This window comes from Orbicella franksi, chromosome 2 (assembly GCF_964199315.1).
Source record: "Orbicella franksi chromosome 2, jaOrbFran1.1, whole genome shotgun sequence".
NCBI lineage: Eukaryota > Metazoa > Cnidaria > Anthozoa > Scleractinia > Merulinidae > Orbicella > Orbicella franksi.
In genome coordinates, this window is record NC_138146.1 from 18,128,030 (window position 1) to 18,153,171 (window position 25,142).

Here is a 25,142-nt window from a genome sequence, read left to right on the forward strand (position 1 = left end):
TGTAACCGATAAAACTTCAAATTAGTATCAATTTTGTCTGTCGCGCGAAATAGTGTCTCAGCCTAAAAAGCAACTTAACTTCTAAGCTAGCTTTCGGTCGACAAAAAGTAAAGGAAAAGCAACTCGTTTCTTTCTCTCTCGTTTTGAAACGGGCTGGTAGGGTGCCAAGTTGTTTAAAGATTGACGCATTTTTTGACACTGAATAAGTTGACGCAATTTTAGACGCAAATCTTTACAGCCTTTTGGAACCAACTAATGACACAATTTTTAAGTATGCAGGAACTTGCTTTGCCTAAGATGCGCCGTTTCAGTATATTTGAGTTCTGATGTGACCCATGGAAAGGATTCAAGCCCCCCACACAACAACAACTGATTCCACTGCGATGTTTTTAATGATGGTTTTAATGAAGAAATTATATTCGAACACAAAGAAAAAATGTTCGACACAACAACAGCTGTGAACTGCAACAACGGCTCAATTGAAAAACAATTTAGCATCCTTTGCATGAGAACTTAACTTGCGTACACTTTTATATCGTCAAATAGGCGTTAATTACCTATTATCGAGGTGATTTGGCTTCACTTTGCTTTTAATTATACAAAGTAAAGAACATTCGCACATTATCAATGGTGAAGTCCCTCCTTTGACTTCAACTTTAAATGGCCTTTATGGTTCCACTAACGCAACTGAACAACAATGTACCACGCAAACATGGCCACGGAGGGCAACTATGACTCAGTCTTATTGGCGTCAGCAGGATTAATAACATTTCCAACAGATTGCAAAGCTTTGTATCCGAACATTTCAAAGTCACGCCTATATATTCTTTGTAGTCGTATAATATCTTCTCTTGGAACTTTCGAGTAATAGCGCTGCAAATCGTTCTTCGTTGATGTGAAATGAACAGGAGGGAATGAAACAAATTGATCGACACCCGTTTCATGTAAGACAAACGGGGCATCGTCCTCCAATGTCTCGTAATGTCCAATAAAATCAAAGTTTATGTTGCACGGATGACAGAGTGACTCGTAATGGCGCCAGTGCTCGTTAAGGCGGCCTCCTTTACTACTGACGTCGATCAGATACGTAACAAATTCCTGGAAAGTGATTTCCCCATTGTTGTCCGCTATGGTGCTCCCATTAGCACCCAGTCTTAGTCCGACAGATCGTTTGACTTTCTTCGCGTATTTTTTCCAGACATTGGTTTTCCTCGTGAATTTGTCTCTGTAGGCCGATAGCAGTCTCTCAAACGGCTCTCGAACGAAGAGAAACTTGTAATAGCTTTGTAAAATCGACCGTGCTTTGGCTTTCGAGTGAAAGCTTAGCAAGTTAAACCTCTGCTCGTGCACAGATTTGCTTTTAAGTCCAACTAGATGCGCCATGATTTTTTTCCATGTGGTGCAAGCGACTTTAGGAATATAACAATAGACAATCCTATGTTTGTTGTCCACTATGAAGTGATTCAGGCTCCTTGGCTGCAACACACTTTTTTTTGCCGTTCTGCAATAGGCTGACACTTGGCGTTTCCGCTCCTGCTGTCTTGATGCCATGACGTTAGTGAGCTGAAAATGTAACAACATCATAACATCTAGTCGTTTTATTGTCCCACATGTCGAGAAGGAAAGCACGCAAAACCGCGCGAAAACCACTCTCTTATGAGGCCGAGGAGACGCGGCGAGCGAGGCCCGCGCGTTTTCTCGGTCCTTGCGCGTTGCGTGTACGGGCATGTCGTCGTGATTTTCGTGCTCGCTCGAGTGCTCACCCATAACACTTGACTAACACTGAACGGAATGAAGGATTAATCCAGGACTAATATAGAGCGGTTTCGTCTAACTGTGGAAAGCTTTTACATTTTGGAGAACCTACATTTTTCAGAGCCTGTCAGGAGAGAAAACATTAATTTCTTGACGTAGCAATGAGCAGGCTTGACGCCGGGCACAACATAAAGCAAAGTCGAAACCATTGAATAAAAGAAGTCATCAACTTAAATTTATAAAATACTAATAAATAATCAACTCCTCCAAGTCTCATATGCAGGTGTGTGAGATATTCCGTACTCAAGATATCCGTCACAAAGTTTTACACACTCAAAATACCGTGAGTGGGCTCCGAAGTGTTTAGACTGCTAATTTCATGACTAGCCTTCTCCAGGTAATCTTGAAGTCGTGTGGTGTGAAAACTTCGATTTTCAATTTAAAAATTTTCAAACCAAAGGACGCAATCGAGCTAAAAACTTGTCAAAAAAGTACATACCACTACTGGGTATTATCAGGCTATTATAGCGAATGCACTATATAAGAGAAAAGCCGAAGTACTGTATAGTCGAAAAACTGATATGCTAAATAACAACTTCTACTGACTTAACTCTTCAACCTTTCATTTGCAACTCCCATCAAACCTCAGAAAAGATCGGCCAGAAAATATGTTGATACGAAAATTGCCTCTTGAAAGACAATTACCAGCTCATCCCCTCCCCCAAAAACGCATACTAAATCTCCCCATATCATACCCCTACCCTCTCCCCTCCTTACCTCCACCGCAGTGTCCAATCGACCGTCTACCCTTGATCGTGTTTATTTCTATAAATACTGTGATTTCAGTAGTCTGTCATTTGAGTTTCCTGATAGTCGGTTTAACGTCCTTCTTACCTGCAATAAATTTGACCTTTCTGATCCCGATGAAGTATCCTTGAATGCTAGAAAGGAATAACCTGCCAAGAAAATTAAATCCCCTCAGAAACCCATCTCAAGGCGGGCCAGTACACCTCAAGTATAGATTACGTTGCTAGCGTTTCGGCTAACACATCTATTTACAGACTTGCAAAAAGTCATAGATCATTATACCTTTTAGCCACGAGGAGACTGTATTTGAGAATATATGTACAGGCGTTGTCTCACAAAGCTGTCGAATCTACATAAAAACAGTATATTACATCTCGGTGACCGAGACACTCGAGCATCGCTAATAATTCCTTACTGCAAAAATGCCTTCCCACTTCAGTACGACTTCTTAAACGTAGAGAGTTTGCTGTGATTTTTGTTTAAAAAACTACAGTTTAATTTCAAACTTTCTTCTTTCCTTATGAATCTGTCCAATTGACCTATTTGCGTCTGAAATGAACAAAATTTCGGCAGATAAACGAACCTTTGTATTTTTGGTTAATTATTGTAATAACACTGAAAATTTGCCAGATAGTTGTTCCTCAGAAAGTTCGACCCACTTGTCAAAATTGATGTTGTTCTTCAATACTAGAGAATGAATGATAATACGAGAATGCTCATTGTGTCGGAATTCAGACAACAATGGGCAAAACTGGAATACTAGAATACTACCCTAGGTATAATTTGGCACCGGCCACACACATAACACATTGTAACAAGGGTACGATTGAAGCTTAACATGGACAGTTGGCAACTTCGGGTCAAACAGGACATAAAGTAACAATATTCCGTTGTGTTACGTTCAGTTTCAGTCGGTAAAGAAATTTCATGGCTGATACTCACATAGGCTCGATTTCCGCCACCTTCTCGAGTCCGGTCTACGTTCCTCCCCGGCGAGAAGAGACGGCTGGACGCGTGAGGGGCAAAGCATGTCTGTGACGTAAATTCATAATTTAATTCTTGGGGCGCTTCAGGTGGCCGGAAATGTCATCTGATGACAATCAAGGCAGGCCCACATGAGGTCCACATGACGCCTACGGCTCGTAAAATGTGTGGCGCTTTCGCCACTTCTTCTTTTAATTTTGGCCCTCCAACCTATTTTGTTTCACATTATTGTTGAGGAAGGACATTACATGTGTTCTATAGAAGAGTTTTTTTTTTTTTTTTCTAAAAAAAAGTAGAGCAGAGCTGTTTGACTATGGTGTAGCTACTGTCATGGCAAAGGTCACACATATGTTGTATGGTGTGCGTGGTGTTGTCACCATGTTTATGTTTTGCTAGTTCGGTTTGCTTCGGCTCATTTAAAAATTTAATTTTGTCTGGCTTCACCAGAGACTGGTGCCGCTTCCCTTCAAGAAGACTGCCGTACACATCAATTTGACTGAATGCTTTGTTTCTTGACATCGATGTTTGCGTTTATCCCTCTCTTCGTTGACTTTGTTCGTTATCTGACATTCTGGTACCACATGATTCAAATATAGATTCTAATGCATAAGGCTGTTGACTATTTCGCGTGTTGTATACGCCACTGTGGTTTAGATCAGGCACGATTTCATCAGTTGACGGTATTTGGTTAAATGCCCCATTAATGCGATCGCACTTCATATCGCACAACTTCTTTGCTACTGCGAGAAAGCTAATTTATGCAGCCTGCTCGATTCAGGCTGGTAGATTTCTTATTGGGTGAAATTAACAATGCCAAGTACACGAGTCCAGCCGTGAGTTCGGGGGACGAGCGCGGGCTCCTTTCTCGAACAGCGGCTGGTAATCGAGCCTAATACTCACATCGATCGACCAAGTCGACTTTTGAAGGTCAGCCGAGAATTTTGCCAGTTAATTGTTTTGAAAATCAAACCTCTCAGAAAAAGATTAAAACAAAATTCATGCCTTTCCGCAATTTCTATACAAAGGTCAGAGGCAGTCATTTAATATTCTCTCTTGCGGCTAATATAAATACATACATGCCTTTGATCCCTTTGCTAAACTGGGTTATTTTGTTTTATAAATTTCTTACCTTTAACTCTCTGTTTCTCAGATGAAATATATAGGCAAATTAATGAAAGACAGCCCAGAATTGCAATAGAGATAAATAGCCTTTTATAGATCATCCTCATTGAGCTCTCGTACACCGCATCAGGAGGCTCTCAAATGGAAAGCAGTATAAACTTCGTGGCCCTAAAAGAACAATGATTGATTTTGAGATCCTGCATCTTTTATCTAAATTATTTTCCATTACATGTACAGGCTGCCCCGTTTACGCCCGCCTTAGGCCTCGTGTACACTACGGCGGAGAAATTTGAAAACCCAGCTTTATTTCTACCGTTAGGCCTACCGTTCACACTAATCTGTCACGAAAAGGGAGCTCTTCGAAAACGCTCTTCCGAGAGGAGTAATTTGAAAACGCTGCTGGCTCTGCGTTTAAGTGAGCACGGAACTCACTTCAGTGGAAAACTGAACTTTCCGAAATCGATGACGTCACGATAATCGTGTGATTTCCCTGCGCGAGTTTTCCTCAAACACAAATCCAAAATGACCGGTGATTGTTGCGTTTTTAAATTTCTTCGGCGTAGCGTGGACGGAAAACATTTCATGGGTTTTCCTAGTGAAACCTCCGGTTTCAAATTTCTCTGGCGTAGTGTGGACGAGGCCTTGCAAATTCCAAAGGCCGTTTGTGACTCCCAGTGTAAGGTGTAATCAGTGGTCAAAAAACCATGGAAAAGTAAGTAAATCCTTTCGAATTCCTTTATACTCTTGTTTTATGATTGACAAGAGTCACTTAACTTTTCATCTGTAAGTGAAATTTTGTTTGCGCAGGAGAAATTCATGCTGTACTTGTGTAAATGAAATTTGCAATGGCCTGTCTTACAAACACAAAAATCAATTAATAAAGGAAATTACCGTCCCCAAATTCGCCACTTAACCAATAAGAATCCGCATCTACTGTCCTGATATCCTACGATATCGCAGACCTGAACTGATATGGACCGATTTATGTCGAATTCAGGTACAGTAAATGCTTTATCGCACCTTTTTGGCACGCTTCTGCGGTATATTATTAGGTTTATAATATAGATGAGATCGAAGAGGCACCGTTATAGGCGAAACCGACTAAACTCGGGTTACGATTTTTTGTTAGTCAGTATACCTGCCTGCTTAAACTAATAAAAAAAAATTGAGATGTGTATAGTAAAATATATCGCACTGACCACCAAACGCCTCTGGGATGGTAAGAACTGAATAAGTCAATCGATCTAAGAGTATTTATAGTGACCTAAACGTGGGTCTTGAGCGCTTGATTCTACTTCCTGCAATTCCAGCTAAACCACAAAGAAAACAATCATCAGCAGGCGATGTCAAGCTTAAAAGATTTTAAAAGATTAGATCATTCTTGAAAGATTATTTCTTTTTTTTTTAGAGTTTAGACACGTGAGGTACTTCTGGGGGTCATGCAGTCAACGTTTTGAAACCAAACACAAATGTGAAAAACACACGAACATTGATAGTTATACTCATATTGTCGATATGAATCGCCCGAATCGCTTTTTGCGCTACTCCATATTGAACCTGAGGAACGGTGCCTGTGACGAAGTGCAGTTTCAGTTTTAGAAACTTCCAGTACCTTTGGAAAGTAATCGAGTTTCTTAATTGACGTTACAATAGCCTTGTGGGACGAATAGGATGGTGATTTTCAAGTATCTTTGAAGATCAGTCTGTCACTACCAAATTAATTAACGCTCAGGGGAGACCGTAATACTCTTGGTAACTAGAATGAGAAACCTAACGGCATAAAGGATTTAGAGCGCCAAAGAGCAATGAAAGTCCAAGAAAACAGGCATCAGTATCATAAATATCGCACTATTGCTTCAAAGGCTAGATCCTAAGACGGGGTGATGCAACAAGAGAGAAAGAGAACGGGTTTGTCATAAGTCAGCGATATCTTTTCTCTCTTACCTTTTTCTACCGCAGTAACTAACGACAAGCCCTAATAGAGTGTGCCAACTCACCCCGGTTGAATTCTGAATAGGACAATAAAGTATTACTCAGTAACACCTCAAGATGAAAAGAAAAAGACGTGAGTACTTTGTGGTTTATCATTATCTCTTTGGTGTTTATCTATCTTATTAAACTGTTATTTTCAGGTTTCCTACCATTTCAAAGTAATTTTGTATGTGACCAAAATAACTCAAAATACCGTGACTTAGCTCCTTTAAGCAACGACGACGTCGAGGACGACGCCTAGTCAAAAATGAATATATATTTTACCAGCGAAATACGTGATTGTCTAGATCTCCTGATCTGTTCAGTACGCCAATGTCTGAAAACGTGCTCAGGCTAAATATGCAGTGACAGCGTTTAATTCCAGACGGAAATACAAGAAATTAGCCGTCGTCGTTTGCGTTCCTCAGACTACGCAGAACTTGGTCATTTCACGTTGTTGTTTTGCAGAGGACGGCAAATTTACTAAGATTTACAAGGCACATGCACAGCCATTGTTTTGCTCATTAAACTTTTTGTTTGGTGACGTTCCCGTTACCGTCGTCGCCAATTTTTCTCAAGTTCATCAATATTCCCGTGTTTCTCATTTATAACATATTATTGCCTCTCTGTTTGTTACCGACTTCTTTACTGCTTTTCTTCCTTAGAAAACAACTACGGTCGGCTTCCTTCCTAGTTTTGTACATCAGAAAAAAAAAATGATAACAATATCGTCAAAAAGTTCTAGCTTTTAGCCATCATCAGACCAACCAAACATCCAACAAACCAAAAGAAAAAACAAGTCGCATTCGTTTGCAAATAGATCAGAGCAACATTTTCAATCAAAACAAAGCGTGGATTAAGTTTCAAAGCGAAGAAAGGATTACGCCAAGTTTAAAAACATCTGCCGACCATTGACGATTAATACTTCTGATAAATTCAAAGAATTTTGACGATATTTTCAGTCAAAGTACGTGACAGTTCACTTGAATGAAATCCGTATAACAGTCAACTTGTTGGGTTCAAGCTTGAAAAGATGTAAAAATCACTGATAGCTTTGCGTGATCTCCACAGCTACTGATCGCCATATGTCGCGACTTGGTTGATTTCGTAACATTTGTTGTTAACTGAATTTTCAATTCGCCAAAGTAAACAAATTTCATTATTTTGTTGGTTAGTGGTCATAAAAATTCAGTTCTTTACGTGAATAGAAAACAAAAACAATAAGTTTATGGTGCGCAGTTTTACATAAATAGCGGTCGATTGTACCGGAACAAGGTTGTTTTGAGCACATGATTTGTAGTGAAAATGAAACCAAATTCGTCAAATGCACGAGATGATTTGAATAATGAACTCTTGAGTTTCGACAAGCCTTTCATGAAGATATGAAAAATACGGGAAAGTAGTTTAAATAAGCCTCGCCAACCGCTTAGAAGGCTTCGGTATTAAGTGTTTAAAACATACATCAGTCAGAGGTTTCATATCTGAAAAATGGTACAATACTCAGCAAGAGACGAAACAGATAAGCCTGTAAAACCTCACCTCTTGCAACGGGGTTACGTCCACAACATGCTAAAGATAGGTTTTTCTTTTCACTCGTTTCTCCAGTTACATATTCGCGCTTCAGAGAACCGACGCAAGCTTTATATTAGACTTCCGTGAGACTTTCGTTCGGCGAGCCGAGATCAAGAACCATCGCCGAAATCAAGGCAGGTTGTAAGCCAGACGGCGAATTTATGCTAATAAGACAATGACAATGCGTAGGCAAGGCTTCGAGTTCAGCGCACACTCACCTTTATAACAAGATGAAGCGATGATCTGTGTAATGAATTGCAGATGTCCTCAACTGATATATGGGGATGGATTACAAGGCCAAATTCCAAATGAGCAATGGTGGAGGTCTGGTGACGGGAACATCTCTTCGATTCGTGCCAGAACATTGTTTTATATTTCTTCGTATAAAACGCTTCAGGCCATCAAAAAAATAGAAGAGCAAGCGACAAAAGAATCCCTTAGTCATTGTAAATGGTTTGAACTGAGAGGTATCAAGGTTTCTCCTTATCAACTGTGGTCAAAGGCACTGGTTTGTAGATGGTCTCAATGGGGTAGTAGCTTCTACTGCCAACGGTTACTGAATATTTTGGCTTTTTTACGCGGCTAACGGCTAATTTATATTCTTTACGGCTCACAGAAATCTTAAAAATTAATTACCATTATTTAAAAAAATTGTTAAAATTTAACTCTCATTGTTTAAGATGGTCAAAAATTTATTTTGATTACTGTAAAACATCAGTTAAGGTCTTAGCACCATTCCGGGCCCCCAAAAGGTATGATTATAAGAACTGTAGACTAATATAGCTTATAGGCCACAAGACAAAACACGAAAATAGGCCTCGGTGAAAAGAGATCTTGAAATCTCACTTTCATGGCTAAATTTTCTTCGGTTAATATTTTTACGGCTAACGGTTAAAATGTTTTCATTTTTCCCATAACGGCTAAATGACCTATATTTCCGGCCCGTGTTACGGCTAACGTTTAATCCTATCGAGACCCTCTTTATCATTATAGGAGTTAACGGCCGGGAAGCGATAACCAGTACTAGTCCTAAGACCATGAGATATAATTATTTTTGATCATATTACGTTTACTATAATTTTTTGATAGAATTAGAACTACATTTCTCCACCAGACGCTACATTATCTTGGACAGAACAAGAAGGAAAATGAACCCCTCCACCCCCTCTTCCCTCAAATCAACGATGAATTCGTTCTCACACCAAAACGCGCCATTTTTCTATCGTTGAAATGTGACGCTTCGTATGTTACAACATACATCTTCAGAATTGGTGGTTCTATTTTATTTTTAGAACAAAATTTCTGCGGGCAACTATAAGCCCAGATGTAGTTTTGAAGGTCTTAGTTTACAGTATATCCTTATTTTAATGTACGTTAAAAATGCATTACCAAAATATTCTGTTTGAGGCTAAACTACAGAAATGAAATCGACTTGTTCACACAATTCTTCTATATATAGTTTCTCCCTAGCTTGAGATATTCCATGGGCTTAGCCCATCACAACTTGGAGCAACCTATCGTGGCACACACATTACACTTAGTTGACATTTGACTGGTGCTTATTCGGGTATTGAATGCAATATCTATGTAACCTCTCTCTACGTGGCCATACCAAAACTGACCCACAGATAGAGTTGTTTTATAAAAATAAAAATAATAATAATAATAATAATAATAATAATAATAAAACCTCCTGGGGGTATAAGAGCACCTTAAAAAAGGAGAGATTTCTCGATGTTAGTTCTATAAGCTAAATGCGATTTTGAGACGGCATTACCGCACTTTATATTGGCGGCTTTTTGGGAGAAAATATATTCCCGTATTGAGGGGTTCGCGCTGTTATCGGCCGGTGAGGACGGTCAAGTCTCAGGGCCCAGTCAGACATACAATTGCAAGTCTTTTTCTACGTTCTCGACTTCAAGACCACAATAAATCAAGACCACGATAAATAATTACAATTACCAGTGTGGTCCGGGTTCGATTCCGGCCCGGTGCCATATGTGGGTAGAGTTTGTCGTTGGTTCTTCCCTTGCTCCGGGGGTTTTCCTTTGTGTTCCTCGGTTTTCCTCCCTCTAAACAACCAACATGTCAAAATTACACCTCGTCCAGGATAGAGGACCTGCATGAAAACCAGCTAAGGTTGATGTGGCGTTCTCTCTAAATATTGTAAATATATAGGCGTACCTTGGTATGGGTGGGTTTGCCGAAACCGGGAGAAATCGGGAACATACCAACCTGGCCAATATCAGCCATCATCAAAAAGAGAACTCTCGTGATTAGCTCTTTTTCTGTGTTTTGTTTTTGTTTTTGTTTTTGTTTTTTTCATTTTTAAACTCGTTCACCAATAAACGTACTGTTTGTGTGAAGTTAGTTTTCATTTCTAATGAAAATTCCAATGATGAGCTTAGACATCTGGTCCGAGAAAATTCTTCCAATATAACTCGATGGTATCGGTAACAATCAAAATAAATCACACATTTTATGAAACGAATCTGTGTGTTCTTTCTTATTCAATTCAGATCTGTCGTGTATGTCACATTTCGTGCATTTATGTCATGAAGTAGACAAGGAGCAGTATGGGAGAGAAGAATAAAGAGAGCACATGGTCGACTTGTTGTGTGCTTCTTTCCGAACTAGTTTCACTTCTCCAACTAGTTAAACCTCCTCTAATTTATGTACTAAGAGGACACGACATTGGCGACGAGGACAAGCACGGCACAAGATGTCTTTCAGCGAAAATGGCGCTTCAAATGCGATTCTTAAGTTCGATTGTCACTCGGATCCCGCCACGTTGGGACCGCGCTGGACGCGTTGGTTGACATCTTTTGAGTTATTTGCGGATGGCAAAGGTCTCATTATCACTGAGACTACAAATGCAAACACGAGGCAGCGAAGAAGAGCGATGCTACTCCATTTAGCAGGCCCAGATGTACAAGAAATCTTCTCTACTCTCGCGGATACCGGAGAAGCAACCGATTACGCCGCGGCTGTAATAGCATTGAATGGATATTTTCTTCCCAAAGTCAATACAGCTTTCGCCCGCCAGAAATTTCACCGACTCCAACAAAAGGAAGGTCAGACTGTTTTGCAGTTTGTTACTCGATTAAGAAAAGAAGGAAAGGATTGCAATTTTGGTGCAGACTTTGACAACCAGATAAGAGACGCTGTCCTGTGTAAATGTAGGTCAGACTATGTAAAGCGCAAACTGCTTGAGGAAAGAGTGGAACTAACGCTCGCTCGCACATTAGAAATCGCAGAACAGTGTGAAAGTGTAGGCCACCAAATGTCTCATCTCAGTGTGAGTGAGCCAAGTAAAGAAGATGCAAACAGGGTTTACGAAAGACCCGAGCGACCCGATGGTAACCAAAACCGAAAGAAAAATGGAATTCAGTGCTATCGTTGAGGGTCGAGTGGGCACCTGGGTAGAGATCCAAAATGTCCTGCTAGGGGACACAGACCTGTAGGAAATGTAAAAAGAAAGATCATTTTGCTAGCGTTTGCAAAACCAAACCAAAGAAACCAGGAGTTAATCAAGTGCAAGAAGAGCTAAAAGCTGATGGGGACCAAGTTGATTATGCCTTCAGAGTTACTAATGAAGCTCACTCAAATCTGCTCAAGTTGTCTGTTGGTGGGGTAAAACTAGAAATGTTGGTGGATTCTGGAGCCACCAATAACATTGTTGATGAAGAAACCTGGGAAGATTTGAAAGTTAAGAAGATCAAATGTAAATCAGAAGCTGCTGCTATTGACAGGAAGCTATATGCCTATGCATCCAGCAAACCCCTCCCAGTAAAAGGTCGTTTTATTTGTGAAGTGTTGATTGGTAAAGGGAAAACTCAAGCCGAATTCCTAGTCATCAAAGGAAAAGGAGTGCCACTCCTGTGCAAAGATACTGCAATGAAGTTAGGGGTGCTGAGAATAGGTGTCGACATCGCAACAGTTGCTGGAACCAGGCAGACACTGTAGCAATAATTCCCAGAAGTATTTAGCGGGATTGGAAAGTTGAAGTCTAAGCAAGTGACATTACACGTAGACCCAAAAGTGAAACCAGTTGCTCAGCCGTTAAGGCGAACCCCCTTCAATTTACAAGAAAAAGTAGAAAAGAAGATTCAAGAACTATTGGACTGTGACATCATAGAAGAAGTTGATGGGCCTACACTATGGGTGAACCCAGTAGTAATTATCCCGAAAGCGGATGGTGACATTCGTCTCTGCATCGATATGAGGCCAGCAAACGAGGCCATTCTACGTGGTCGACACCCCATACCAACTGTCGATGAGCTGCTACACAGCATGAACGGCTCAAGGGTTTTCAGCAAGCTAGATTTAAAGTGGGGATACCACCAGCTGGAGCTTAGTCAAGAGTCACGCCAAATCACCACCTTCGTGACACACAAGGGCTTATACAGATATAAGCGCCTATTGTTTGGTGTGAGCTCAGCAAGTGAACTGTACCAACATGAGATATCCACCGCTCTGGCTGGAATAGAGGGCGTCGACAATATCTCTGATGACATCATTGTACACGGCCCAGACCAGAAAACTCATGACCAACGCCTTCTCAAAACCATGGAGCGCCTCAGACAACATGGTTTGACTCTCAACGCTGACAAATGCTTGTTCAATGTGGACAGACTGGTTTTCATGGGAATTCTTCTGTCTGAAAAAGGAATCGGCCCGACAGAAGAAAGAGTTAGAGCCCTGCAAGAAACGAGAGAGCCTGAAACCGTCAGTGAAGTTCGAAGCTTCTTAGGATTGGCTAATTACAGCAGCAGATTTATTCCCCATTTTGCAACCATCACAGAGCCATTGAGGAAACTAACCAGGAAAGATGTTCCGTTCCACTTTGGTCCCGAGCAAAAAGCTTCCTTTGAGTCACTTAAGCAAAGCATGGCTGAAGCAGGCACATTGGCATACTTTGACAAGAGAGCATCAACCAAAGTCGTTGCAGATGCAAGCCCTGTTGGCCTTGGAGCTGTACTAATGCAAAACCAGAATGAGGCATGGGTACCAATCTGCTATGCAAGCCGCAGCCTCACAGAGTGTGAACGGAAATACTCCCAGACGGAGAAAGAGGCCCTTGCCCTCGTTTGGGCTTGCGAGAGGTACCACGCATACGTTTATGGAATGCGATTTGATCTAGTGACCGATCACAAGCCGTTGGAAGTGATCTATGGACCTCGTTCCAAACCTTGTGCCCGCATTGAACGCTGGGTAATCCGCCTACAACCCTATGATTTCAGAGTCGTGTATGCTCCAGGACAGAGCAATGTAGCTGATCCCCTCTCACGCTTGCTCAGTCAGAACAAACCAACAAATCATCAACATGGTGCAGAAGAGTATGTTCGATTTGCAGCCATCAGTGCCACACCCGCAGCCCTAACCACGAGAGAAGTTGAAGAAGCATCAGCAGTGGATGAAGAGTTGAAAGTCCTGAGAGAGGCAATTAAAACCGGTCGATTTGAGAAATGTAAGGTTTATGCACCAGCTGCAGAGGAACTGTGTGTGATCGGGCAGCTAGTCCTAAGAGGTACTCGTATCGTACTGCCAAGCAAGCTGAGGCCCCAGGCAATATCCTTAGCACATGAGGGACACTTGGGAATTGTTGGAACAAAGCAGAATTTGAGAAGCAAGGTATGGTGGCCTGGTATCGATAAGGCAACAGAGAAGTTCTGCAAATCTTGTTATGGATGTCAACTGGTTGCACGTCCAAATCCACCTGAGTCGTTGACATCAACGACGTTGCCGGAGGGTCCTTGGCAAGACCTGGCTGTAGACCTACTAGGACCACTTCCATCCGGACACTCCATACTGGTTGTTGTTGACTATTATAGTCGCTACTATGAGTATGCCATCATGACATCAACCACCACTGTGAAAGTAATTGACAATCTAGAAGAGATTTTTAGCCGCCATGGTCTTCCCATAACTATCAAGTCAGACAATGGACCTCAATTCATCTCTGGAGAATTCCAGGAATACTGTGTGCAGAATGAAATCGTCCATCTCAAGACAACACCGAAATGACCCCAGGCCAATGGGGAAGTTGAACGGCAGAACGCCTCCCTGATGAAGAGAATTCGCATTGCCCAAGCTGAAGGGGTCGACTGGAAGAAGGAGTTAAGAAGATATGTGATGAAATACCGTAGTATTGATCACACCACCACCGGTAAAAGCCCTGCCGAATTGTTGTTCAATAGAAAGATGAGAGGTTAGCTGCCAGAGCTGCATGCTGATTGCCGTCTAGACCTAGAAACTCGGGATAGAGACACAGAAGTGAAGGCAAAGACCAAAGCATATGCCGACAAAGCAGCAAATGCGAAACCATCAGACATTACAGTGGGTGATCAAGTACTTGTAAGACAAGAGAGAAAAGACAAATTCTCGACACTATTCAATCCAACGCCATACCGTGTGGTAAGCAAGACTGCCAACAGTGTCATTGTGGAGGCTCCAGGTGGGACCCAATACTCGAGAAACACCTCACATGTGAAAAGGTTTATAGCGGACGATCCTGTATCGACACCTGGGGCACCATCTGCTGGCCCAGACGAATTCGTCGTACCTTCCACAATTCCAAGCCAAGCGTTAAGCGAATTGACACCGGCAGCACCTACCACACCACAGAGTGAACCTCTAACCAGGAGTACACTGTCAGCACAAACAAGTGCAGAGAATGGAAACGAGTCAGTTACCGCCCATAGTGATATGGCAATTGACCAAGCAACAGTACCTAGCACGTCGGCAACACCAAGGTTGACTCAGAGACCGCAGAGGCAGAGGACACCACCAGAGAGATACAAAGACTATGTTTTGAAATTATGAACTGATCTCCTGTGAGATGTTTACTGATGGACAAATCAAAGAACTTTGTGATTTTGTTTTTGAAAGTGTTGTTGAGGACGCTCATTCGGAGACAATTTACACTTTTAACTTTGTTGACATGTTTATCGCATAAAGGCGTCTACCTTTAGAGTTGAATTTGTTTTAGCTATGTTTACGTTCATGTTCAAAGGATTGTCAGACTTTCTTTCCTCAGAGAAAAGGAGAGATGTCGTGTATGTCACATTTCGTGCATTTATGTCATGAAGTAGACAAGGAGCAGTATGGGAGAGAAGAATAAAAAGAGCACATGGTCGACTTGTTGTGTGCTTCTTTCCGAACTAGTTTCACTTCTCCAACTAGTTAAACCTCCTCTAATTTATGTACTAAGAGGACACGACAAGATCTACCGAATTTTATCAATTAACGACTGAGATATCTACCGATCTTTATCGACTGATTATCAACAAATAAGCTTCCCTGTTTTTGTACTTCATGTGGTATTCACAAAAAGCCGTTCGATGTTGTGATAAAAAACTGATGTGAAAATTAGCGAAACGATTAATTTGGTTTTCCTAATTTTTTCATTTATTTTAGAAAGACTGCTGTTGTAACAAGTATAGCCAGAAGTCAATAAAGTGACTAGTAAAACTGTAGACTGCGAGCAGTCTCTCTTTTGCTCGAAAATCCGAGCTCGCATGTCACGCTCGGACGTTCACTTGTTTTGCGTTCTTTCCCATGGATTCCCGAGCAAAAGAGAGACTGCTTACAGTCTAGTAAAGTTGTAGAATACCGCTCTCGTCTGCAATGCGGACCTATTTTTTTATGAAGAGTAATCAACCATTAATTAATGTCAATCATCATACAAGAGGAAATCTGTCGGTTTGCTCATAGAGCACTTTGATTATCTTTTCTTTTGTTTGTTTATTTCCTGTGCGTCACGCATACAGGTCAGCATGTATATCGCTGGCTCAGATTTGCATTCCGAACAACGATGAAGATGAAGACTTCGCCATGTTTGTCACGTCCAACGAAAGAAGGTCTATTTTGACACTGAATTATTTACTTCTCGTGGTTCTGGGATGTTTGGTGTCAATCTCAAACCAATGTGTCGAGAACAGTAACTGTAAAAATGGTTACTGCAGAGCGGGCATGTGTATTTGCAATCCTGGTTGGTGGGGTAGTCTTTGTCAGTTTTGTCGACTCAGGTGAGCGAGAAAACGGAATATTTCGCAATTCATCATGAACGCAATTGCTGTACATCAGTTACGTGCTACTTGAAATCGCTCGTTACCAGAAATTATTGTCATTATTAATCTGAACGTTGTTGTCGTTGATCCATTCAGACTTGTGTAAATAAGTTGTGCCGAACATTTTTTTCCTTTTATAATTGTAAATGGCATTTTTATTCTCCGTTTTCAAATGGTATGGGTAACTTGAAATTTGTTAATGACAATTACGTAAGCTTACATCTCTAATTTTGCTAAATTGAAATATAAACTTTGTGTAGGTGAAATTTTAATCGTAATCGCAGAGAATCATAATTTTTTACCGTCGCATCTTGAGATAAGCTTATATAAACCTAATTTGGTAAAACCAAATATGACAGCTGAATTTGAGGACTGTACACACTTTCATGCTGTTTTGAGTTACCTACAGAAAACTTGGCCCCAGTTGTTCAAAAGGTGGATAACATTATCCACCAGATTGATCGCTGGATGAATGTTAACAAGACAAACCATGCTATCCACTGGATAGTGATTTATCCGGTGGATAGCGTTATCCACCTTTCGAACAACCTGGGCTAAATAATCTTTACAGCTTTTTTGAACCAACTATTGACTAATGACACAATTTTAAAGTATGTAAGAGCTTGCTTTGCCTAAGATGCGTTTTCAGTATATTTGACTTCTGATGTGACCGATGGAAAGGATTCAAGCCCCCCCCCCCCCCCCCCCACACGCACACAACAACTCATTCCACTGCGATGCACTGTGGTTTTAATCAAGGAATTATATTTGAACACAAAGAAAAAATGTTCGACACCACAACAGCTGTGAACTGCAATATAACGGCTTAATTGAAAAACAATTTAGCATCCTTTGAATGAGAACTTAACTTTCGTACACTTTTATATCGACAAATAGGCGTTAATTAACTATTATCGAGGTGATTTGGCTTCACTTTGCTTTTAATTATACAAAGTAAAGAACATTCGCACATTATCAATGGTGAAGTCTTTCCTTTAACTTGAACTTTTAATGGCCTTTATGGTTCCACTAACGCAACTGAACAACAATGTACCACGCAAACATGGCCGCGAAGGGCAACTATGACTCAGTCTTATTGGCGTCAGCGGGATTAATAACATTTCCAACAGATTGCAAAGCTTTGTATCCGAAAATTTCAAAGTCACGCCTATATATTCTTTGCAGTCGTATAATATCTTCTCTTGGAACTTTCGAGTAATAGCGCTGCAAATCGTCCTTCGTTGATGTGAAATGAACAGGAGGGAATGAAACAAATTGATCGACACCCGTTTCATGTAAGACAAACGGGGCATCGTCCTCCAATGTCTCGTAATGTCCAATAAAATCAAAGTTTATGTTGCACGGATGACAGAGTGACTCGTAATGAAGCCAGTGCTCGTTAAGGCGACCCCCTTTGCTGTTGACGTCAATCAGATACGTAATGAATTCTTGGAAAGTGATTTCTCCATTGTTGTCCGCTATGGTGTTCCCATTAGCACCCAGTCTTAGTCCGACAGATCGTTTGACCTTCTTCGCGTATTTTTTCCAGATATTGGTTTTCTTCTTGAATTTGTTTCTGTAGGCCGATAACAGTCTCTCAAACGGCTCTCGAACGAAGAGAAACTTGTAATAGCTTTGTAAAATCGACCGTACTTTGGCTTTCGAGTAAGAACTGAGCAACTTAAACCTCAGCTCGTGCACGGATTTGCTTTTAAGTCCAACTAGATGCCCCATGGTTTTTTTCCATGTGGTGCTGGCGACTTTAGGAATATAACAGTAGACAATCCTATGTTTGTTGTCCACGATGAAGTGATCCAGGCTCCTTCGCTGTAACGTACTTTTTTTTGCCGTTTTGCAATAGGCTGACACTTGGCGTTTCCGCTCCTGCTGTCTTGATGCCACGACGTTAGTGAGCTGAAAATGTAACAATATCATAACATCTAGTCGTTTTATTGTTCCACATGTCGAGAAGGACAGCACGTAAAACCGCGCGAAAACCACTCTCTTATGAGACCGAGGAGACGCGGCGAGCGAGGCCCGCGCGTTTTCTCGGTCCTTGCGCGTTGCGTGTACGGGCATGTCGTCGTGATTTTCGTGCTCGTTCGAGTGCTCACTCATAACACTTGACTAACACTGAACGGAATGAAGGATTAATCTAAGACTTACATATAGAGGGGTTTCGTCTAACTGTGGAAAACTTTTACATTTTGGAGAACCTGCATTTTTCAGAGTCTGTCAGGAGAGAAAACATTAATTTCTTGACGCAGCAACGAGCAGGCTTGGCGCCGGGCACAACATAAAGCAAAGTCGAAACCATTGAATAAAAGAAGTCATGAAATAAAATTTATAAAATACTAATAAAAAATCAACTCCTCCGAGTCTCATATGCAGGTGTGTGAGATATTACGTACTCAAGATATCCGTTACAGAGTTTTACACACACTAAGGGAGCTCAACTTTTAAACGCCATATATGTGAAATTAATGGCTGTAATTAATGAAAACAGTTGGAATTTACTTGTTACTTTAAGCGTTTAGATCTTTCTCATAAAGCAGTGAGCATTCCTATAAACAATTTTCCTAACACGTTAACGAAGTTTGCGCATCTTCAAAATTTAGCCTGAATTTTTCAAGTTCGCCTTTCGCAATCCGTGTTTTGTTTTTTCCATTCTTAACTATTCTTGTTTCTTTTTGGTTTATCATTATCTCTTTGGTGTTTTTCTATCTTAGTAAACTATTATTTTCAGGTTTCCTACCATTTAAAGGTAATTTTGTACGTGGCCAAAATGACTCCGAGTGGAGTCCGAAGTGTTTAGACTGCTAATCTCATGACTAGCCTTCTCCAGGTAATCTTGAAGTCGTGTGTCAAAAAAAGTACATACCACTACTGGGTATTATCAGGCTATTATAGCGAATGCACTATATAAGAGAAAAGCCGAAGTACCGTATAGTCGGGAAGCTGATATGCTAAATAACAACTTCTAATGACTTAACTCTTCAACCTTTCATTTGCAAATCCCATCAAACCTCAGAAAAGATCGGCTAGAAAATTTGTCGATACGAAAATTGCCTCTTGAAAAACAATTCCCAGCCCATCCCCTCCCCCAAAAACGCATACTAAATCTCCCCATATCATACCCCTCCCCCCCCCCTCGCTTCCTTACCTCCACCGCAGTGTCCAATCGACCGTTTACCCTTGTTCGTGTTTATTTCTATACATACTGTGATTTCAGTAGTTTGTCATTTGAGTTTCCTGATAGTGGGTTAAACGTCCTTCTTACCTGCAATAAATTTGACCTTTCTGATCCCGATGAATTATCCTTGAATGCTAGAAAGGAATAACCTGCCAAGAAAATTAAATGTATTTAGGAATCCATCTCAAGGCGGGCCAGAACACTTCAAGTATAGATTACGTTGTTAGCGTTTCGGCCAACAGATCTATTTACAGACTTGCAAAAAGTCATAGATCATTATACCTATTAGCCACGAGGAGACTGTATTTGAGAATATATGTACAGGAGTTCTCTCACAAAGCTGTAGAATCTACATAAAAACAGTAGTTACATCTCGGTGACCGAGACACTCGAGCATCGCTAATAATTCCAACTACAGTACGACTTCTTAAACGTAGAGAGTTTGCTGCGATTTTTGTTTAAAAAACTACAATTTAATTTCAAACTTTCTTCTTTCCCTACGAATCTGTCCAATTGACCTATTTGAACAAAATTTCGGCAGAAAACTTTTGCATTTTTGGTTAATTACTGTAATAACACTGAATATTTGCCAGTTAGTTGTTCCTCAGAAAGTTCGACCCACTTGTCAAAATTGATGTTGTTCTTCAATACTAGAGAATGAATGATAATAGGACAATGTTCATTGTGTCGGAATTCAGACAACAATTGGCAAAACTGGAATACTAGAATACTACCCTAGGTATAATTTGGCACCGGCCACACACATAACACATTGTAACAAGGGTACGATTGAAGCTTAACATGAACAGTTGGAAACTTCGGGTCAAACGGGACATAAAGTAATAATATTTCGTTGTGTTACCTTCAGTTTCAGTCGGTAAAGAAATTTCATGGCTGATACTCACATCGATCGACCGAAGTTCTCAGTCGACTTTTCAAGGTCAGCCGAGAACTTTGCCAGTTATTTTGAAAATCAAACCTCTCAGAAAAAGACTGAAACAAAATTCATGCCTTTCCGCAAACTCTATACAAAGGTCAGGGACAGTCATTTAATATTCACTCTTGCGGCTAATATAAATGCATATGCCTTTGATCCCTTTGCTAAACTGGGTTATTTTGTTTCATAAATTTCTTACCTTTAACTCTCTGTTTCTCAGATGAAATATATAAGAAAATTAATGAAAGACAGCCCAGAATTGCAATAGACATAAATAGCCTTTTATGGATCATCCTCATTGAGCTCTCGCACACTGCATCAGAAGGCTCTCAAATCGAAAGCAGTATGAACTTCGTGGCCCTAAAAGAAGAATTGATTTTAAGATCCTGTATCTTTTATCTCAATTATTTTCCATTACATTATTTACGCCCGCCTTAGGCCTCGTGTACGCTACGCCGGAGAAATTTCAAAACCCAGGTTTATGTCTACGGTTAAGCCTACCGTTCACACTAATCTGTCACGAAAACGGAGCTTTTCGAAAACGCTCTTCAAACCGGAGTAATTTTGAGAAGGCTGCCTATGCGTTTTAGTGAGCACGGAAAACATTTTGAAAACGGAGCTTTCCGAAATCCATGACGTTGTGATAATCATGTGTTTTTTTTCAAATTTCTCCGGCGTAGTGTGGACGGAAAACATTTTATGGGTTTTCAGAGTGAAACCTCCGGTTTCAAATTTTTCCGGGAGGGGGACATGGGGGGTTCTGAACACCGCAACACCGCCAAAAAAAATTAACGAACACCGCATCACCGCAAGAAAAGTCAACGAAACACCGTCACCGCAACACGTATTTTTAGCGCCATGATTCGTTTATCTATACTTAAAATAATACTTTTACACCTCAACAATTTTCCACAAAATAAACACATCACTACGCTTCTCATTTCGCATATGTCGATACTGCTGATGCCTGAAGCCCAATCTAATCTTGACTGAAAGTATTGCTTTCCCGAGCTAGCTGCGTTTACGTTCGATATCGATAATCGTTTGAAAAAATAGAAGGTCAAGAAAGTCGCAGGACCTTGGAGCGGGTATAGACCGGTATCAGAATGACCTATAGACGAAGCCGAATGGCAAAAGAAAAAAATAGCAAACGTGTGTAATTTACAAAACTTTCTTAGCTTAAAAAGCCTTGTCTCTTCCTTGCCGACTCGACATCTGAATATATTTTGTGGCTGGCAGTTTTCGCCAGCTTTTTCATTTTTCATGGAAAAAAGCTGCGCAGTCAATAATTAACACATTATATTCGGCCTTGGTGTTTCCAGAATTTCCAGGATTGTTTCTGTCCTCGCTCCTCCACGTGTCTACCCAGCATTGAGCTCCAGGTGGCAGAGGTCGAGTTACTTGTCAAGTTACGTATAAATGAAAATAGCTTCGGATTGGCAGCCGAAGGATATTGAAGACTGACCAGTGATGGTCTGTATTTTGTTACAAATTGTTAACCTCAATGGTACGTGTTTGTCATTGATTAGCATGGATTAACGAAGTTTACATGCTAACTTTAGCTAACCTTAGGTCAAATTTAGGTTTGAGAAAGGTAAATCAAAAAGCCCCAGCACCGCAAACAATTTCATTTCACCGAACACCGCAGCGTGAAAAACACAAACATCGCACACCGTAGGGTTTGAGATCACCGCAACACCGCAAATTCCCATGTCTCCCGCCTCCGGCGTAGCGTGCACGGAAACTTTTCATGCGTTTTCATGCGTTTTCAGAGTTAACATGCGAAATTTAGGTCAAATTTAGGTTTGGGAAAGGTAAATCAGAAAACCCCAGCACCGCAAGCAATTTCATTTCACCGAACACCGCAGCGTGAGAAACACAAACATCGCGCACCGTACGGTTTGAGATCACCGCAACACCGCAAGTTGAGATTTTATTTACGGCATCACCGCATTAAAAAAACATCAACATGGCAACACCGCAAATCCCAATGTTCCCCTCCGCAAAAGTCGAGGTCGCATGTGAACATGTCGCGTGTTGAGAGATTTTGACCCTTATGTAGACAAAACCTCACCGAAATTTTTCATGTGCGACCCGGGTCTAAGCCTCGCCAACCGCTTAGAAGGCTTCGGTATTAAGTGTTTAAAACATACATTAGTCAGAGGTTTGATATCTGAAAAATGGTACAATACCCAGCAAGAGACGAAATAGATAAGCCTGTAAAACCTCACCTCTTGCAACGGGGTTACGTCCAGAACATGCTAAAGATGGGTTTTTCTTTTCACTCGTTTCTCCAGTTACGTATTCGCGCTTCAGAGAACCGACGCAAGCTTTATATTAGACTTCCGTGAGACTTTCGTTCGGCGAGCCGAGATCAAGAACCATCGCCGAAATCAAGGCAGGTACGGCGAATTTATGCTAATAAGACAATGACAATGTGTAGGCAAGGCTTCGAGTTCAGCGCACACTCACCTTTATAACAAGATGAACCGATGATCTGTGTAATGAATTGCAGATGTCCTCAGCTGATATATAGGGAGGATTACAAGGCCAAATTCCAAATGAGCAATGGTGGAGGTCTGGTGGCAGGAACATCTCTTCGCTTCGATTCGTGCCAGGAGCACTGTTTTATATTTCTTCGTGTAAAACGCTTCAGGCCATCAAAAATATAGAAGAGCAAGAGATAAAAGAATCCCTCAGTCGTTGTAAATGGTTTGAACTGAGAGGTATCAAGGTTTTGCGCCCCGAAACACGTGATGTGGCAACGCGTGTTTCGGGGCACAAGTGAACGGATCATTTTGCAATTTATGTGCGTTGGCTGTTGGGCCAAAAGAAAGTAGTAGTGGAAACCCACAGAACGATAACTCGCCGAAATCGCGTTAGATCGGCCCGAGGAGCTGGCAAACAACAAAGAATACAACACAGCAACAGGGTAAGTAGATTATATTCACAAAATATAAGAATGATTGGCTTTTCAAGCAAAGCCGTTGCATTCCCATACAAACCTTTATAAATTCAAACCGTTGTAACACAACACCTCCATATGCTGCAAGGCGAGAGTCATGTTTCGCGTGGTTAAAAACGGTCATTATGTAATAGTACATGCCATATGTCACGTTAGCCTGAACGTTCGCATAAAAAGGAAAAAAAAAGGATAACATTGAGAGCTTAGGCAGCCTGTGGTTGGTAGATGGTCTCAATGGGGTGGTAGTTTCTACTGCTAACGGTTACTGAATATTTTGGCTTTTTTACGCGGCTAACGGCTAATTTATATTCTTTACGGCTCACAGAAATCTTAAAAATTAATTACTGTTATTTAAAAAAAATTGTTAAAATTTAACTCTCATTGTTTAAGGTGGTTAAAAATTTATTTTGATTACTGTAAAACATCAGTTAAGGTCTTAGCATCATTCCGGGCCCCAAAAAGGTATGATTATAAGAACTGCAGACTAAGATAGCTTACAAGCCACAAGACAAAACACGAAAATAGTTCCCAGTGAAAAGAGATCTTGAAATCTCACTTTCATGACGGTCAAATTTTCTTCGGTTAATATTTTTACGGCTAACGGTTAAAATGTTTTCATTTTTCCCATAACGGCTAAATGACCTATATTTCCGGCCCGTGTTACGGCTAACGTTTAATCCTATTGAGACCCTCTTTATAGGAGTTGACGGCCGGGAAGCGATAACCAGTACTAGTCCTAAGACCATGGGATATAATTATTTTTGAAGTTGATCATGTTACGTTTACTATAATTTTTTGATAGAATTAGAACTACATTCAGTTTCTCCACCAGACGCTACATTATCTTGGACAGAAGAAGAAGGGAAATGAACCCCTCCACCCCCTCTTCCCTCAAATCAACGATGAATTCGTTCTCACACCAAAACGCGCCATTTTTCTATCGTTGAAATGTGACGCTTCGTATGTTACAACATACATCTTCAGAAGTGGTGGTTCTATTTATTTTTAGAACATAAAATTTCTGCGGGCAACTATAAGCCCAGATGTAGTTTCGAAGGTCTTAGTTTACAGTATATCCTTATTTTAAGGTACGTTAAAATTGCGTCACTAAAATATTCTGTTTGAGGCTAAACTACAGAAATGAAATCGACTTGTTCACACAATTCTTCTATATATAGTTTCTCCCTAGCTTGAGATATTCCATGGGCTCAGCCCATCACAACTTGGAGCAACCTTTCGTGGCACACACATTTAGTGAGGTAGAAACGGCTCATTTGAACTAATTAATGAAGAAAGAAAACAAGAAATTTATGTGCAGGTTAAACACGCATGGACAAGCCCATTGTTCTGAACTACCGCTAATTGTTCTGAACATTGTTTCCTCTACCATCGTATACGCCCCTTATGCTTAGTTGACACTTGACTGGTGCGTATTCGGGTATTGAATACAACATCTATGTGACCTCTTTCTACGTGTTATCAAAACTGTCCCACAGATAGAGTTGTTTTATAAAAAAGAAAATAATAATAATAATAATAATAATAATAATAATAATAATAATAATAAACCTTCTGGGGGTATAAGAGCACATTAAAAAAAGTCCTGAGAGATTTCTCGATGTTAGTTCTATAAGCTAAATGCGATTTTGAGACGGCATTACCGCACTTTATATTGGCGGCTTTTTGGGAGAAAATATATTTCCGTATTGCGGGGTTCGCGCTGTTATCGGCCGGTGAGGACGGTCAAGTCTCAGGGCCCAGTCA

At 40.7% G+C, this 25,142-nt stretch overlaps 2 protein-coding genes across 6 annotated transcripts; both read right to left on the reverse strand.

The window, feature by feature from the left end:
- Positions 1-147: 147 nt before the first annotated feature.
- On the reverse strand, positions 148-24,354 carry LOC145478410 (carbohydrate sulfotransferase 11-like). Of its 5 annotated transcripts, none has more exons than XM_081456433.1 (5): positions 22,886-24,354; positions 6,613-6,677; positions 4,676-4,836; positions 2,650-2,711; positions 148-1,563 (listed from the first exon to the last, which is right to left on the reverse strand). In XM_081456433.1, exons 3-5 carry the CDS (start codon positions 4,773-4,775, stop codon positions 730-732), a joined length of 996 nt encoding a protein of 331 aa, XP_081312559.1. In that variant the 5' UTR covers positions 4,776-4,836; positions 6,613-6,677; positions 22,886-24,354; the 3' UTR covers positions 148-729. The 5 variants fall into 5 exon arrangements, with proteins under 5 accessions (XP_081312559.1, XP_081312558.1, XP_081312560.1 ...); XM_081456432.1 differs by lacking the exon at positions 22,886-24,354 and adding an exon at positions 8,179-9,211; XM_081456434.1 differs by lacking the exons at positions 6,613-6,677; positions 22,886-24,354 and adding an exon at positions 8,179-9,211.
- On the reverse strand, positions 17,163-22,796 carry LOC145468534 (carbohydrate sulfotransferase 11-like). Its single transcript, XM_081452274.1, has 3 exons — positions 20,613-22,796; positions 19,564-19,625; positions 17,163-18,197 (listed from the first exon to the last, which is right to left on the reverse strand). The coding sequence occupies exons 1-3, from the start codon at positions 20,710-20,712 to the stop codon at positions 17,364-17,366; spliced, it is 996 nt and encodes a 331-aa protein (XP_081308400.1). The 5' UTR covers positions 20,713-22,796; the 3' UTR covers positions 17,163-17,363.
- Positions 24,355-25,142: the final 788 nt, after the last annotated feature.